Here is a 17,598-nt window from a genome sequence, read left to right on the forward strand (position 1 = left end):
TGTTACACTAGATCTCTGGTACAGACCCTGAACTTTACAGTTCAGCTTCACCCATCACCGTTTATTAATCTTACTTTCATGTTATGGGTAAAAAAAAAGTTCCATGAAACTGAGTCTTGGCAACATTTTGGCAATAGTGCTTGTATTTAGTGAGATATTGATACAAATCTGTTTTCTAAAGTGGTGTAATCATTTACATTGAATGCTACTAAATATTACACACACAAAAACACTATTTACATATATCTACACACACACACAGTAAGGCTATGTGCGCACGTTGCGTACAAGCCCTGCAGAAATTTCTGCAGCGATCTGAAGAGCACATGTGCGCTTTAGATCGCTGCAGAAATGTCCGTAGTGAGCGCCGATTCCATGCGCTCTGCCTGCAGCTCCTGCCATAGACAGAGCAGGAGCTGCCGGCAAAGCGCAGGAAAGAAGTGACATGTCACTTCTTTTTGCGCAGCGCTTCGGCAGTAGCCGAAGCGCTGCGCTCTTAAACGCCACGTGCGCACGGCCCCTGCACAGTCTCCATAGACTGTGCAGGGGACGCAGGACGCATGCAGTTACGCTGCGCTACAAAGCGCAGCGTAACTGCATGTTTTTACGCGACGTGCGCACATAGCCTAAGGCTGTGATTTTACTAAAGAAGAGCAGAAAAATGATACTTTAGAATTAATGATCTTGTTGATGTTTGTTATTGCTGCCAGAGCCCCTAAAATTAATTCCATCTCGAAGGGACGGGCTGGAAAAGGGGCAATTGTTGATAAAGCCACTGGGTGGGGCAGCACGTATTTAATGATTGAGCGATTGCTTGAGGTGAAACCCTTTCTTGTAGCTATGGCCAATCCTCAGGTAACACTAAATGAAAGTTAATGGACATAGGTGGCTGAATTGAAGGAATTGCTTCAACACCCCTTTACAGTGACTAAATAATTCCAAGCTTATTGCCAGAGTTACCTCCTGGTATTTTCATAAGGGAGTGAATAACCTTGCTGTTCCAAAGAGATTTAATTGTACATGGCATTGCTGCTTCAATGAAACAGCTGGCTATCTGGCTATTTTCTGTGTTGACACTCCTAACAGAGGCTCCACGGACCTTTTTTGATTTGCATACTTCCCAGGGGGCAATGCACCTAGGATTTCACTGTGTGGAGCGCCTTTGCTGGCTGCCGGCAGTGTTGTCTCTGGCTGGTCTCCCCGAGATCAGTGATTGTTTTGTCTTGCAGGAAAGTCAGAAACACAGATTTGGGCCACAATCTGCACAAAATCTGCATTAAAAAATGCACTGTGTGCACAAGGCCTAGCTTTCTTCCACTCGATTAAAGCAGCATATAACTAATCAGAAACAAAATGTCACTGAGTTTTTGCCCCAGCATAAGCATCAACGTATTCATCTTTGGTAAGGACTAACAATTGCTGATATTTATACATTACTTTATAATTAGTTTAATTCATTAATGTAATTAGTGGCTTAATTCCAATACTTCTTTGCAGCATATATTCAAAGCCAAAGACTTCCAAGAATAAAATACAAATGAATTGCCATTCAGATGCTATTAATTAAGTTGTTATGGTTCAAGTTTTTGCACTTTTAGTCTCTATGCAGTTAAGCCATCCAAAGTTCAAGCTTGATTTTATGCATATCCATAGCACTTTTCCCAGAACTAGCATTGCTATACTTGTGAATGGTGGGTGTAATCACAAACATATTTTGTTTCCAACAATACTGATATTTTGTGCTGGTCCTCGAACCAAGCTGCACAATAACTTTACAATCTCCGCTTGTAATGCAATTGTTCTAGTGGCTATAATGCTAAGCACAGTGTGTAAAACATCTGGACCCGGGACAAGAACATTTGAGGCTTCTTGGGCTGGGTGTGACCTATCACTAGCAAAGGCTTCCTTCTGCAGCAAGCTCGACATGATCGTACCCAAATGTCAGTGAAGAGAACACCCATCTGATAGAATTCATATGTGCACCTTGGAAGGCGGAAATGAAACAACCGGAAAACTAAGAATTTACTCACTGGAAGGGATGATCACAGGGTCATCTGTTCAAATAGTTCTACTGCTCTTAATCTTAAAAAAGGAGTCTGTCAGCAGATTTTCTACCCCATCTGATAGCGGAATGATAGGGGCAGAGACTCAAGTATAGTGAAGTGTCACTCACTAGGACGGATGCGGTCATTTTGATAAAAAAAAAAAAAATACTGTTTAATCTACAGGAGGTCTAGCAGTTCTCTAAATGTTGAGCTCTCTATAACCACACTCCCACCACTGATTGAGAGCTGTGTACACTGTTCATAGGGAGAAAACTGCCAATCAGTGGTTCAGATGGGGATATACAGAGCTCATGAATATGGTGGACTACCAGGCTGCAGTTTTACTAGTCCTCTAGTAAAAAGTATCAAAACTACAGAAAGCAGCCCAGTTAGTGCCATCACTAGAATCAAAGCCTCTGTCTCTACATTTTGCGGTTCTTAGATTAAATGGCAAAAACCGGGTCACATATTCCCTTTATGAAACTTAATCTTGAAAGAAGTCCTGTTGTGATTCAAGCTAGCAGCATGCTCATCATATTGTGGATAGGCCGCAGATTGTGGTGCTATCGCCACATTACTCCGCATTGTCTGGGATGCAACACATTGGAGATTAGGAGGAAAAAGATGTGGCAGCAGCAAGACAGCCCATAGAGCACAAATGTCAGCGATCACATTCTTTTAAACTCCCAGCATGCATAGCGGAGATTCTTCCAGAACTTAAACAAGAGATAGAAATTCTGAATTAGGGTAGGATTCCACTTGCGAGAAACTCGAGCGTATCTCGCATCGCATCTTCTGGGAAGGCCTACCTCTTTCCTAACGGGAGCGTCTCAGCTGCATAGAAATAGATGCAGCTGACCTGCTCCTGTTGGGAGAGAGGCAGGCCGTCCCAGGCGATGCAATGTGAGATACGCTCGAGTCTCTCGCAAGTGGAATCCTAGCCTTAAACTGGAGGTAGGCATGGATATCTGAGGAACGGGTGGGAGTTTCAAGTGTCAATTATAAACATTCATCAATGCATTTCCGCCAGTTTTTTGGTGAGAGTACCTCTCAGTAACTTTTTGATTTGCAGCAAATTAATAAAATGCTTGGTGCCTTTCTTTAAAGTGGTCTTGTTTAGGTTTCAGACTGTTACATCAATGTGGCTTTTCAAGATGTTTTAGACTGATTCATCAAATGCAACCTTTTTTTTTAAAAAGTGACAAGATCTGGTGCCACTACTCAAGGCGTTCTTGGAGTGATTTTATGCATGTCATGTTTTGTGCCATTTCAGCAAAATGTGAGACTTTTTAAGTTAAAAGTTGCAAAACTAATCAGAGACAAAAAAGCAATTAGTTGTGCTAAATTCATGAAGCACATGGGCCACATCGAAGAATTTGGCAAAAAAAAAAGCCCACAAAAACCACAAGGCAAAACGAAAACATTAAAGGGAACCTGTCACATAGAATATGCGTTCTGAGCTATCAGCAGACGCATGTTTGCCCTAATTACACCTCCCTACCCATCCTTGTGTTAAAAAATTGTATAATATGAAAGTAATAAAAAACGTGGGCGTGATACCATGGAGTCACATGAGCGACGTCACCGTTGCTCTTTCTTTCCTGCGCGCGTTTACACTTACTATTGCGGCAGGCTTCTCTTCAGAGTTCTCCTTGTCAGTTTCAGATGCGCACCCGGAGACAAAGCCTGCCACAATGCACGCAGGATAGAATGAATGAGCGATGGTGACGTTGCTCATGTGACTCCATGGTATAACGCCCACAGGGGCGTGATACCACGGAAAGTATGCAGGGCAAGGCGCCGCCCCTGTGACCATATTCCCTGCTATTTACATAGGAAATATGAAGGTAATAAAACGTTTTTTATTACTTTCATATTATACAATTTTATAACACAAGGATGGATAGGGAGGTGTAATTAGGGCACATATGCGTCTGCTGATAGCTCAGAACGCATATTCTAGGCGACAGGTTCCCTTTAAGCTAGTTTGGTATTGGACAACCTTATTAAGGCTGTGTGCCCACACTGCGTTTCTTTCTTGCATATCTTTAATCAATATTGCAAAAAAAAAAAAAAAACATCCCCACAAAAATCTATGAGAATCCTGACTTGTGCACATGTTGCAGATTTTAGTGCAGAAAAAAATCTGCAGCATGTCAATTCTTTCTGAGTTTTTTTTTCCTGCATCTGATCACTGATTCACTACAGTGGATTAGATCTGTCAATGCTGCACTCGCAGCACTGACACTTCACCTCACACGCCATGTATTTGGCATTGTGTGTGAGGCTTTCCGTAGCTCAGTAAGGCGGTGTCATCATGGTGACGACCTAGGGTTGCCATGGCAGCGATCAGGTCACTGTGGTCGCACTAAAGGGACCCGATCGCCAGGGAGAAGTAAGCGATCCCTCTCCCTGCCTTCTGAATGCTGCTATTGCATTGATCAAAGGTGGTTAAACTGCCAGGAGTGGTGTGGTTACTGAGAGCTGGGTCTCAGCTGTAACATCAAATGGAGACTCGGAGGCGATCGCGGGAGTACAGCACAATCCCCCGCAATCGCCATGACTTAAAAAAGAAAAAAAAAAATGCGAAAAAGCAATAAAAAAAACAAGGTTTTTTCTGCTATGTTTTTCCTGCCAAAACAGGCAGCAATCTGCACACAAATCTGCTACATGGGCACATACCCTAAATGTACAGTCGTGAAGTTTGCAGCACAATTAACGAGAGATTTGACAGACTGAAAAACTAAAATTAGATAAAATCAATTTCGTGGTAACAAAAAATCCCTTTTGTTTTAGTAGATGCAGTGTAGCAACCACCATGAATGCTTGAATGATTCCCCTGGATACTGCCAAAAAAAACAAAGAAAACACAACACCAGTTGGTAAAACATTAAAATACATTGTCAACAAGGAAAAAATAAAGTGATTTTGGAAGAAAATGAAATACTTAAACTTACCGTATTTTTCGGACCATAAGACGCACTTTTTTCCCCCCAAATGTTTGGGGAAAGTTGGGGGTGCGTCTTATGGTCTGACTGTGGCTGCGGGGAATGAGGTGCTGCGGTGGAGCGGGTCATCGGGGGCACGAGCAGGCTGTAGCAGCCTGCTGTGACCACGTGTGCCCCCTCATTACATATGCACGCCCATCCTCCCGCCCATTTCTCAGCGCAGAAGCCGGCGCTGACAGGTGGGCAGGAGGACGAGCGGGGCGCGCGCATAGTAAAGAGCCGGTCCACATGATCACCCCTGCCAATTACAGCCTGGAGTGATCATGTGCGGCTGTATTCACTGCCCCCCGCGCGTCATCATCAGCGCGGGGTGCAGTGAATCAGTACACTCACCCGTCCCAGTGTGTGGAGCCGTTCCCCCGCAGCACGCGATGTGTTCCTGTCTGTGCCGGTCAGCTGATCGGCACAGAACACACACACACACACACACACACACACACACACACACACACACACACACACACAGGTCAGTGGTGCAGAGAGGAAGATGATCGGCTGCAGGGAGTGAGGAAAAGGTGAGTATAAACGTTTGTTTTTTTTTCTCTGTGCTATAGGATACAGGCCATATACCAGGATGGTATATGAGCACGATGGGGGCATACAGCAGGATGGGAGTATATGAGCAGGATGGATGGGGGGTATATGAACAGGATGGGGGTATATGAACAGGATGGGGGGTATATGAACAGGATGGGGGGTATATGAACAGGATGGGGGGTATATGAACAGGATGGGGGGTATATGAACAGGATGGGAGTATATGAGCAGGATGGATGGGGGGTATATGAACAGGATGGGAGTATATGAGCAGGATGGATGGGGGTATATGAACAGGATGGGGGTATATGAACAGGATGGGGGAATATGAACAGGATGGGGGTATATGAACAGGATGGGGGTATATGAACAGGATGGATGGGGGGTATATGAACAGGATGGGGTATATGAATAGGATGGGGGTATATGAGCAGGATGGATGGGGGTATATGAACAGGATGGGGGTATATGAACAGGATGGGGGAATATGAACAGGATGGGGGTATATGAACAGGATGGGGGTATATGAACAGGATGGATGGGGGGTATATGAACAGGATGGGGTATATGAATAGGATGGGGGTATATGAGCAGGATGGGGTATATGAACAGGATGGGGGTATATGAACAGGATGGGGGTATATGAACAGGATGGGAGTATATGAGCAGGATGGATGGGGGTATATGAACAGGATGGGGGTATATGAACAGGATGGGAGTATATGAGCAGGACAGATGGGGGTATATGAACAGGATGGGGGGTATATGAACAGGATGGGAGGTATATGAACAGGATGGGGGTATATGAACAGGATGGGGGAATATGAGCAGGATGCTGGTATATAAGCAGGATGGGGGTATATGAGCAGGATGGGGGTTTATAGCAGGATCATATACAAGGCAGGAGGATCATTACCAGGATGGGGTACCTTAGTAGAGAATTTGGGGACATTACCCCCATAACAGTGTCAGCAGCAGATCCTCGCCCCATAACAGTGTGTCATGACCACATTGTTTTGCTTAAAGTTTCAATTTTCCTATTTTCCTCCTCTAAAACCAGGGTGCGTCTTATAGTCCGGTGCGTCTTATAGTCCGAAAAATACGGTAGGTGATTTTTGCATGGAAAATCTTCCACATTTATTATTAAAGTTAAAAATAATACTTACATGTAACCACGAAACCTGCTTAAATCATTATTTGGTTTCTCACATTCAATAACACTGTTAAACTTCATGGGATCAAGCTCAGATTCCTGAAAGAAAAGGACATATAAAGAACATAAATGTAGGTTCAGCAACTGAGGTGTAAAGTCATTGTGCGAATGTACAATCCGGTGATCTTGGAGAAGAGCAGCCTCGCTTCCCCATAACTACACTTTATTTTTATGCTCCTGGGTGCTTTGGTTCTTTGTTTCATTGCTATGTAAAGAAGAGGACCTGAAATAGAGACTGGCAGCAGGAAACCCCACTTGCAGAAAAGTGGCAGAATCCTCTACAATTACAGCAAGATCATAACCACAGATCGTCAAGGTAATTCTTCTAGTTCGGGTTTTCCATGAATGTATTTACTCTTTCCAACTTTCACTTTTTTCTTTTCTACATTACAGGATGCAACAGGTCACTCCTTTTCAGGCTACATAGTAAACATATCTAAAAGGATTATAAATAGCGATGGGCGAATAGTAACTATTCATGTTAGGATAATTCATAATGAATCCCAAAGTAATATTTTGGGATTTGTCAAGAATAACAAACCTAATGCAAGTGAATGGGGATGAATACTGGAGTAGTACTCGGTATTCGGATAGCTTTATTCGAACACAAATAGTTACCATTCGCCCATCACTAGTTATAATCACCCCAACGGAGGCCAAGAGTACTCAAAAAACCTCTGTCAGTTTACACACAACCAAAATGGAATAGCCTAGTTAACTAAAACAGTATGAATTATATCAAATGTATACTTTCGTTCACAATGCAAATTAGGGCGTTCATCAGGGGCATTTGTCCAAAATTGGTCCCCTCAAATACATCACACAAAAGCCATAAATGTAATGTGAATAGTCTTATGAGCATGTGGAGAATGCAATGCCACATGAAGATACTCAGCAGTAGCTGTATAATGGTGCATCAAAGAAGCTATTTCTCTCTTAGGCTACTTTCACACATCAGGTTTTTGCCATCAGGTACAATCCGGAAAAAAACAGGTAAATCGGATCCGGTACCGCATCCGGTTTATCCCCACAGACTTTCATTGTAACCGGATTGTACCTGATGGCTTTGCGTTGCATCCGGTTTTTTCCGGATGCGGCAAAATTTATGAAAGCGGCGGCCGGAGGCAACGTATCTTGCAACGTTTTTTTGTCCGGCAAAAAAACCGCATCGCGCCGGATCCGGCGCGATACGGCGTGTTTTACAATGAAAGCCTATGGACGCCGGATCCGGCGCAATGCGGTAAAAAATGGATGCGGCTACCGGATCCGTTTTTGTAAACTGCGCATGCACCAAATTAATTAAAAAAGCTGATCCTTCAAAAAAAAAAGGACAAACCGGATGCAAAAACGGATGCAAACCGTATCCACCGGATCCGGTTTTGTACGCATCCGGCATAACGGATCCGTTAAAAACCGGATCCGGTGGATACGGTTTGCATCCGTTTTTGCCGGATCCTTTGCATCAGGAAAAAAAAGGATTGTGCCTGAATGCAGAAAACTGATGGGTGAAAGTAGCCCAAGGCTGCTTTCACACCTCCGGTTTTTCCTGTGCGGCACAATCCGGCGCTTTTCAGAAAAAAAGCAACAGTTTTTTTTTTTTGCCGCGGGTTGCGCGTTTTTTTTTTGAATAGACTTACATTAGTGCCGTATTGTGCCGCATGGGCTTGTGTTCCGCCCGTTTTTTGTCGCATGCGGCAGATTTAGCCGATGCGGCGGCCGGATGGAACATTGCCTGGCACGTTTTTTGGTCCGGCAAAAAAAAAATTAAAAAAAAAAATGTAATCGCTCCGCATCCGGCGCGATTTGCAATGCATGCCTATGGACGCCGCATGCGTTGTCCTGCGACAAAAAATGCATCCGGCCGCCGCATGCGTTTTTTTCCACTGCGCATGCTCAGTAGCCTGCCGCAAGCGGCAAAAAACGGACGGGCCGCATGTAAAAAAAACGTATGCAAAGGATGTGGTATTGTCGCCGCATCCGCATATGTTTTAGAGCCGGATTGGCCAGCTCTGCTAAAACCGGAGGTGTGAAAGCAGCCTAAGAAAAACAACAAGGACAGACTGACATTCTGCAGAATGTACAGAAATTGGACTGGGGCAAAGTGATTTGCTATGACGCACCCTTCAGACGGTTTGGGACATCTGGAAGAATGGTTATCTGGAGAAAAGATGAGCTGTACCATGAGTCCTGTGTCATGCTAATGGTAAAGCTTCGGAGGCCACTCATGTGTGGGGTTACTTTTCATCTCTGGAGTGGGTCACTCACAACTTTATCTAAGAACACTGCCATGGATGGTATCTAAACATCCAAAAGCAACTTCTCCCAACGATCAAGCAGCAATCTGGTGATGAACAGTGTTTCTTCCAAGGCAAAGTGGTAAGTGACTTGGTGAATAAAAACATTTAAAATTTTGGGTCCATGGCCAGGATACTGCCCAGATCTCAATCCCACTGAGAACCTATGGTGAATTCTCAAGATGCGGGTGGACAAACAAACACACAGAAATTGTGATATCTCCAAGCAGTGATTAGACATGAAAGGTTGGTCATCAGAAATGAGCGAGCCCAAGCTGTGAAGTTCGGGATTCGTACAGAACAACGAGTGTCCGGGCCTCGGACTCTAACATGGACTTTTAAAATAAAATAAATAAATCAATAAAAAGAAACTCTGTATTCCAAGTTCAGGTACTGTTTGTATGTCAATAAAGTTTGTTGAAAAAGCCAGGTTTTTCGGCTTTGGGCACTTCCGCTGCTATAACAGCCATGCAGAGTACAGGCATGGCTGTGATTTGCTGGTGCACCAGGTGACCCGGCCTGTATAAAGACTGGATCTTGAGTTGCACCATGTTGAGAACTTCTGTGCCTGGTGCACACCGCTCTATTCCAGTGTGGCGCATACAAGCCTAATTCAGAGTTGTGCATCCATCCCCAAGAAAGCCTTGTGCATCCAGCCCTAATCCAACCTCGTGCATCCAGCCCTAATCCAACCTCGTGCATCCAGCCCTAATCCAACCTCGTGCATCCAGCCCTAATCCAACCTCGTGCATCCAGCCCTAATCCAACCTCGTGCATCCAGCCCTAATCCAACCTCGTGCATCCAGCCCTAATCCAACCTCGTGAATCCAGCCCTACTCCAACCTCGTGCATCCAGCCCTAATCCAACCTCGTGCATCCAGCCCTAATCCAACCTCGTGCATCCAGCCCTAATCCAACCTCGTGCATCCAGCCCTAATCCAACCTCGTGCATCCAGCCCTAATCCAACCTCGTGCATCCAGCCCTAATCCAACCTCGTGCATCCAGCCCTAATCCAACCTCGTGAATCCAGCCCTACTCCAACCTCGTGCATCCAGCCCTAATCCAACCTCGTGCATCCAGCCCTAATCCAACCTCGTGCATCCAGCCCTAATCCAACCTCGTGCATCCAGCCCTAATCCAACCTCGTGCATCCAGCCCTAATCCAACCTCGTGCATCCAGCCCTAATCCAACCTCGTGCATCCAGCCCTAATCCAACCTCGTGCATCCAGCCCTAATCCAACCTCGTGCATCCAGCCCTAATCAAACCTCGTGCATCCAGCCCTAATCAAACCTCGTGCATCCAGCCATAATCCAACCTTGTGCATCCAGCCATAATCCAACCTTGTGCATCCAGCCATAATCCAACCTTGTGCATCCAGCCATAATCCAACCTTGTGAATCCAGCTCTAATCCATCCTCATCCACTCAGTCCTAATCCATCCTCATCCACCCAGTCCTAATCCAACCTCGTCCATCCAGTCCTAATACAGCCTAGTACATACAAGTCTAATACAGCCTTGTGCATAGAGCCTGCTGCAGACTGCTCTAATAAAGCCTGCTGCAGGCTCCTATAATCCAGTGTGGTGGATCCATCCTTAATACAGACCTGTCTACTTGCTACTTTTTGGGGATGGTAAAAACATGAGATGAGATGAGATGAGATGAGATGGGAGATGAGCATCAAATAGGAGACGTGGCCATGGTGCCGACTGGAATGGTGGTGTAGCTGCTGCAGGGAGAGGATGTGATTGATCTGTGCCTGCTATGTTCTCAAATTAAAACATCTTCCTCTGGTGCATGCAGACCACAGGACGTTCTGGGTGATTTCGTAGGTCCGATTAACGTTGGACAAATGGCTGACAGTGCCTCCAGTTCCTTTACATTGTCTTCCACCAGCTCCTCTGCTGAAAGCGCAGAGTTGGGACCTGAGGACCATGGGCATCTTTGTTCTACCTCACCACTTTGCAAATCTGCAAAGCAATGTGAGCCCAAAGTTATGCAGCAGTTAATTCTGCTTTTCGAGAACTCTCCTGGCTGGGGCTCCATGGCCCATCCACCTTGCCCTAGAAGTGGAATAGTCTGATGCCCAACCACTTGTTATGTTGGAGAAGTACGTGGGAGGGCTAGTGCGCACGGTCAGCGAACCACCACAGCACATGTTTAAGGATGATGGCAAGTAGGTCCCAACTGTTGCGGCTTTCTAAAGTGTGCAGAACAGCAAGGAGGGAAGTGGAGAGGAGTGGGTGGAATATTATGCAGGGGATGACGAGCACCTGAATTTCAAGCACGAGCTGCAGTGGAGTACACATCTGAAAAATCAGGAAGGATCTAAGGGTATGTGCGCACGTTGCTTTTTACCTGCTTTTTACCTGATTTTTTGCTGCTTTTTCTTCTGTGCTGTTTAATGCCAAAATGAATGTGTTCTTCTATTCAAGCAAAGTCTATGGGAATTTGGGTTTCTTGTTCACACTATGTTGTTCAAAATGCTGCCTTTTTGTGGCAGAACTTTGGTCAAAAACTCAGCTTTTCAAAGAAGCAACATGTCAATTGTTTTTGCCATTTGGGTTTTGCACTGCAAAGCTGAGTTTTTGACCAAAGTTCTGCCACAAAAAGGCAGCATTTTGAACAACATAGTGTGAACAAGAAACCCAAATTCCCATAGACTTTGCTTGAATAGAAGAACACATCCATTTTGGCATTAAACAGCGCAGAAGAAAAAGCAGCAAAAAAGCAGGTAAAAAGCAGGTAAAAAGCAACGTGCGCACATACCCTAAGGCTCCTTTGGTTGTCTTAGGTGTCTACCTATTCCTCCCACTCATGAACAGGGCCACTTGCCTCCCTGCAAAGAAAGGGATGTAACAGCACCACCACCACCAGCAATGTCACCAAGCATCTCCACACCGTACCATTGAAGCATTCAGCTGTCCATCCCCCAAATCCTTGAGAGAACGAAGAAGTACCTCCCAGCCATTCACGAGCCCTGGTCCTAAATGATAGTATTTCAAAACTCCTGGCCTTTGAAATTCTGAAATTCCAGTTGGTGGATTTGGACAGTTAAAAAAAAACAAAAAAAAAAACAACAACTTCTCGTGGGAGCTGTCTTGCAGTACATGATTTCCAGCTGCCAATATTTTTCTAGGTGGGCCATCCCTGCCCAGCACGCATGTTGGGGACCAAATCAGGTGTGCAAAGCGCAACACCATCAGTGGAAGCTCCACATATCCACCGACATGTGGACCAGTTAGTATAGGCAGGGATGTTAAGTCTCAAACTGCCCAGTGGATAAATGTAGTGGTGGCTGGCCCAGACACTGAAGGCATTCTAGCACATGCCCTACCTTCACCAAGGATTGCTGCACATTCCTCTATCCATATTGCCACGTCCTCTGCTTTTTAAATCGCCTCCTCATCCAGTCGGACCTGCACCACGAACTTCAGCACAGCCAGTGGGAAATGACAGTAGGCTGTTCTGAAAATCATCCGTTTATGGGAAAAATCCCACACTGCGCAGAAGCTGTGTGTGGAGATCAAACGACACAGATGAGTGGTTGTTGCCGGTGAAACTCAAGCCCAGCCTGGTGTGCGATAACGGGCAAAATCTCATAGCAGCTCTGGGACTAGCTGGTTTCATACACATCTCTTGCCAGGCACATGTGCCGAATTTGGTGGTGCAGAACTTCCTTGAATATTATGCACATATGTCAGAGCTGCTGCTGAAAGTGCGGGCAGTGTGTGCACTCGCTCGGTGTTCTCAAACAGCTGTTGCTTGCCTGTCTGCGCTGCAACGTCCCTTCTGCCTTCCACTAACTGCCTCATATGTGAGGTACCAGCAATGTGGAACTCCACCTTGTATATGCTTCAGAAACTTTGCAAGTAGCAGCAGGCAATAGTGGAGTTTCAGCTGCAGCACGCACGGGTAAGTCGCTTTGGAGAACACCACCACTTCACCGAGTGGACCGCCATGCATGACGTATTGAGCTGTTTTGAACACTCCAACAAGCCAGCTCTGATAACGCCATCATCAGCTTTACTATCCCACTTCTATGTCTACTTGAAGAAACGCTTGAGGAGCTGATGGATGAAGTGGTGGAACAAGAGGAAGAGGCGTAGGAGGAACCGGGACAATTCACACCTTTATCAGGCCTGTCATCCACACATGGCTTGGAAGGTGGTTCCAGTACCAGCAGTGGCCAGGTACAAAAGTGTCCACCAGAGGACAAATTTGGAGGAGGACAAAGAAAAGCCATGTTCACAGCAGGGTGTCACTCAAAGAAGCTCACAGGCATCACTGGAGCTGGGGATACAGAGGACACAGACCACATCCCTGCCACTGAGGACAGCATTTTAACAGCAACAACTATAGTGTATGGTACTGGAGCTGAAATTTTAGTTCTGTGGGGGAACTGTGAAAACAGGCAGTGTAATAATATGATTGGCACTCTCGCTGTATACAGGCCATGTGATACTTATAATAATTGCACTGTTTTGGGGTGCAAAAAATGTGGAGAGCATCAAATAGGTTAGGTGGCCATGGTGCTGGGGGGAGAGGACATGATGGTCATGTGTGCCTGCAACGCGCCAAAATGAAACACCTTTCTCTGGTGCACGCAGGTGACAGGACACTCCTCAGCATGCCACAACATCTAGCACCACTATCTGATAAGTTCAGTATGAGCAGTAGATGGGTCTGATCCATTTAGTTCCCATTGCTTCACTTTGACTTCCATCGGTAACCCTCAATCATGGCCCCCAATATCGACAACAAACAAAAGAGAAACGGTGTCCTAGTCCATTATTCCTTAATGTAGTATTCAGCCCTGCCTGCCTGGTTTGAACAATATATTTTTTCAAATTTAACACTTTGGGCTGCTGGGACACAATCAACAGCATCAAGGGCAAAGGGAGAGGAGCTGGTGGTAGCAAGGCTGGATCACCGCCTGCTTGATAAAAAGCTTGTAATCAGATCTGTTAACTGCAGCAGCTGTAATGTACACTACTAAGGCTATGTGCGCACAGTGCGTTTTTCGCGGCGTTTTTGCGCATTTTTCGGGTGCGTTTTTGGCCTCAAAACTGCAGGACTTTGCTTCCCCAGCAAAGTCTATGAGTTTTCATTTTTGCTGTCCGCACACGTTTTTTTTTTACCTGCGTTTTTGAGTTTAAAAAAAAAAAATGGACATGTCAGTTCTTTCCTGCGTTTTTCTGAGTTTTCCCCCCATGCAATGCATTGGAAAAACGCAGCAAAACGCAGAGATCAAAAACGCAGCAAAACGCAGCCAAAAATGCACCAAATCGAGGCAAAAACGCATGCGTTTTTTGATGCGTTTTTTCGACGCAGGTGCGTTTTTGTGCGTTTTTAGCGGCCAAAAACGCACAAAAACGCAGCGTCAAAAAGACGCAGTGTGCGAACCTAGCCTAAAGCTGAAATTTAGGCTCTGTAGGCGGAACTGTGGAAAAAAAGGCTTTGTGGAAGCATGTGACGCCCTGGCAAAACCAGGTTGTCACAGAGACTGCACAAATCTTCCAGGTGCAGGACTCCATCCTCCTTGGCATACCAACACAAACCCACACCCAGGTACACAACATCACCCAGCAAAGCCTAGTCACCCCCCATGACAATAGGGACACACCAGTGGGCGGGGCTAAGCGAATGGTTACGCCCACCTAGGGGTTCTGAGGTGTCCTGGGAGGGAACAAGACAGTCTAAGTGAGTGTGTAGAGACACACAGTTGAGAGGGAAGTTAGTCTGGACAGTGGAAGTGAGAGGAGCGAAGTGGTAGTCGGGGGTTGTAGCTCCCGGACTACTGAAGCTGGCTAGGTGGCAGACGGCAGACAGGGCCACAGGCGACGGAGATACAGTCACAAGAAACCTTAAGTGGACAGAGGCAGGCTTGTAGCCCGCCGGTGCCGACAGCGGGAATCCGGTCCGGAGGCCGTGCATAGTCGGGCTTTCTGGACCCTAGGGCGAGGAAAGCTTCAAGCCCCTTGTCAATTAACCAGCCAGGGACAAGGTTCCAGGCCTTTTTCCACCAGTAAGCCCAGAGAGCGAGACGTAAGCCCAACGAGGAGGATAGGTCGTCCGCTACAGCCTGCTAAAATCCCAAGGGTCAGATCTTGTGGGCCACAGCTCCCAACAGAAAGAAACACCGGGAGTGGACTTCCCCATTCCAAGCAGAGTAGTCAAACCACAGACACAAACATTAAGTGCAAGAGGAAGGGACCCGAATACACCCGTCAGAGGTTACCGGTCACTGACAATTTGGTTTACCATTGGACTCTGTGTGGAATTCTCTGGAACTGTGAGTACACCAATACCACCCGGTCCCAACCCTGCAGAACCCGCTCCGCAGCATCATTCTCTCCCCGCACACCTGGGCCCCAGGACAACACCTCCCCTACACGTGGAGGGGATAACATCTTGCTGCCCTGCTCCATCAGCCCTGGGCGCCCCACACCAAGACAGCGGCGGTGCCACCAACCATCACCGCAACCCACGGGTGGAGTCACTGGCAAACATTTCCCCTGTAAGTACCCCTTTTTTATTTGATTGTTGTTGTGGGCAACGGGCCGCTGCGCGAGCCCCGGATCCGGTCGCCACTCGAGCCCCACCCACGATCCCGAATCCGAGCGCCTCGTGTAGCCCCCCTGACGTAGTCTGCGCCCCCGCCCGCGACAAGCACTCTTACAATATTGGCTTTGTGTGGGTCACCTGTGAAAATAGGCTTATTTGAGGCCTTTTTTGAAAATTGTTGCTTTGTTGGGGAACTCTGAAAGTAGTCTTTGTGGAGCAGTTAAAAGTTTTTAGTTTATTCATTTACTTCCTATGTAACCATGATTGCTATAGTGGCAGAACCCCTTTAAGTCAATTGCCTATCCACTTTTGTTTACAGGGTAACTGGCATGTGCATACCCCCCTTTAGGTTTCTTTTGCAGCCCCCTAGCCCATACTACAACCATTTTACAGGACCAAAGTTTGGGTCTCCATTGACTTGGATGGGGTTTGAGTTCCGTGGTCAAGTTCGAGGGCCGAACCATACATTTATCTAAAGTCTCACTGAACTCTGCCAACCTGAACATCCACAAGTCCACTCATCCCTAGTTGTCAGCCATCAAGGTTTGACATAAAAGCGAATATACAGCATGGGGGGAATGGGATTGCAAAAAAGTTTAGAGAAACAATAAATATTGAGTCTTTCCATAAACGTGATGCATTTGTCAATAAAAGTGTACACTTCTGAAATGCTTAGAAGGGTGGGTGCACACGATCAGTGTCTGCAGTGTTTTAGACGCAGCATGTTCTCCGTGCATCCAAACCGCTGCGTTGTACAGTAGAAGCACAGTGGATGGGATTTATAAAAAACCCATGCCCACTCTGCTTTTTTTCTTGGCAGCGTAAACTGACCTGTGAAGCAGCTTTCCGAGCCGCAGCATGTCAATTTATTGCTACGGAGCCGCAAGTGTTCTCCGCACGGAGGACAGCGAGAAAGACCGCAGCACCCAGAACCTTGATCGCGGACACAGGCAGCTGCGATCTCCTGTGGACAGCATTCACAGCCCCGCAGGAGAGGACACGCTGCATCCAGGATGCAGTGTGTCCTGATCGTGTGCACCCACCCTATCGGTACTTCAGCAACCACAGACAGCTTACTAAAAGATGTGAAAACACTGTAGCAGCAAAATGAAAACAAAACTGACAGTCTCAAAACTCTTGAATATCTACTGCACCGATATGGCCTATAGACAGGGGATTAGGTAGTTTATCCCCCAAACTTTAAACTACATAAGCAATATTTTACACTGATGAGAACTAACAAAATAAAAACCATGAACGTTAGATAAAATAGCTTTATACGCCTAGGTCTTATCTGTACAGTATTAATATAAAGTATAGGGGAGCTCCATTTGTAGACAAGTCTCGTGTTTCTTACTGTTCTAGCATTAAATAGGATTTGAGCCAATCACAATACAGAATTCATTTCTCTGCACATTACCATAAGGATACAATATTCTACAGAAAATAAGGCAGGCAAGAAAGATGCAACTTTTCAATTATGCTATCCGTACAGTAGAAAGTACTTGAAATGGCGCGCACGTCACATTTCATATAGACATAACGACATGAAATACTGAGGATAGATTTTCATTTGCTGCTGACGTTTGCAAAGTCATACTAGCGTTTCCAGAGGAGGCAGTTTATCTGATTTCTGAGTAACTGCTCATTTTACTAATAATTAGGACACAAAATGCTGATATGGCTGGTAGTACACCGAACCTGGATCCTGGGATTTACTCGGCAAAGACTTTCCCATGGCACAAAGTTACGCACATTAGTGCCAAGCTGTGGTGCGCTCACTACTTTTCCAAGAATTTTGCCTTTAATATCCATGTTTGTTTGTTAATCCAGTTTCAATGCTTTATTATTTGATCATGCACAAAAGACAGAAAATGTCTTAAGGTTTGAGATTTACAAGCATATTGTACTTAGAGCGCTGTTTAACCCCTT

At 45.8% G+C, this 17,598-nt stretch overlaps 1 protein-coding gene across 1 annotated transcript in view; it reads right to left on the reverse strand.

Annotated features, from left to right (window-relative positions):
* ATP10A (ATPase phospholipid transporting 10A (putative)) overlaps positions 1-17,598 on the reverse strand; it is a 292,107-nt gene that overhangs the window by 174,801 nt on the left and 99,708 nt on the right. The window contains exon 3 of the mRNA XM_075336608.1: positions 6,757-6,842. Coding sequence (XP_075192723.1) covers positions 6,757-6,842 — 86 coding nt within the window. The remainder of the gene's footprint in view (positions 1-6,756; positions 6,843-17,598) is intronic.

Source organism: Anomaloglossus baeobatrachus, chromosome 2 (assembly GCF_048569485.1).
Source record: "Anomaloglossus baeobatrachus isolate aAnoBae1 chromosome 2, aAnoBae1.hap1, whole genome shotgun sequence".
Taxonomy (NCBI): domain Eukaryota; kingdom Metazoa; phylum Chordata; class Amphibia; order Anura; family Aromobatidae; genus Anomaloglossus; species Anomaloglossus baeobatrachus.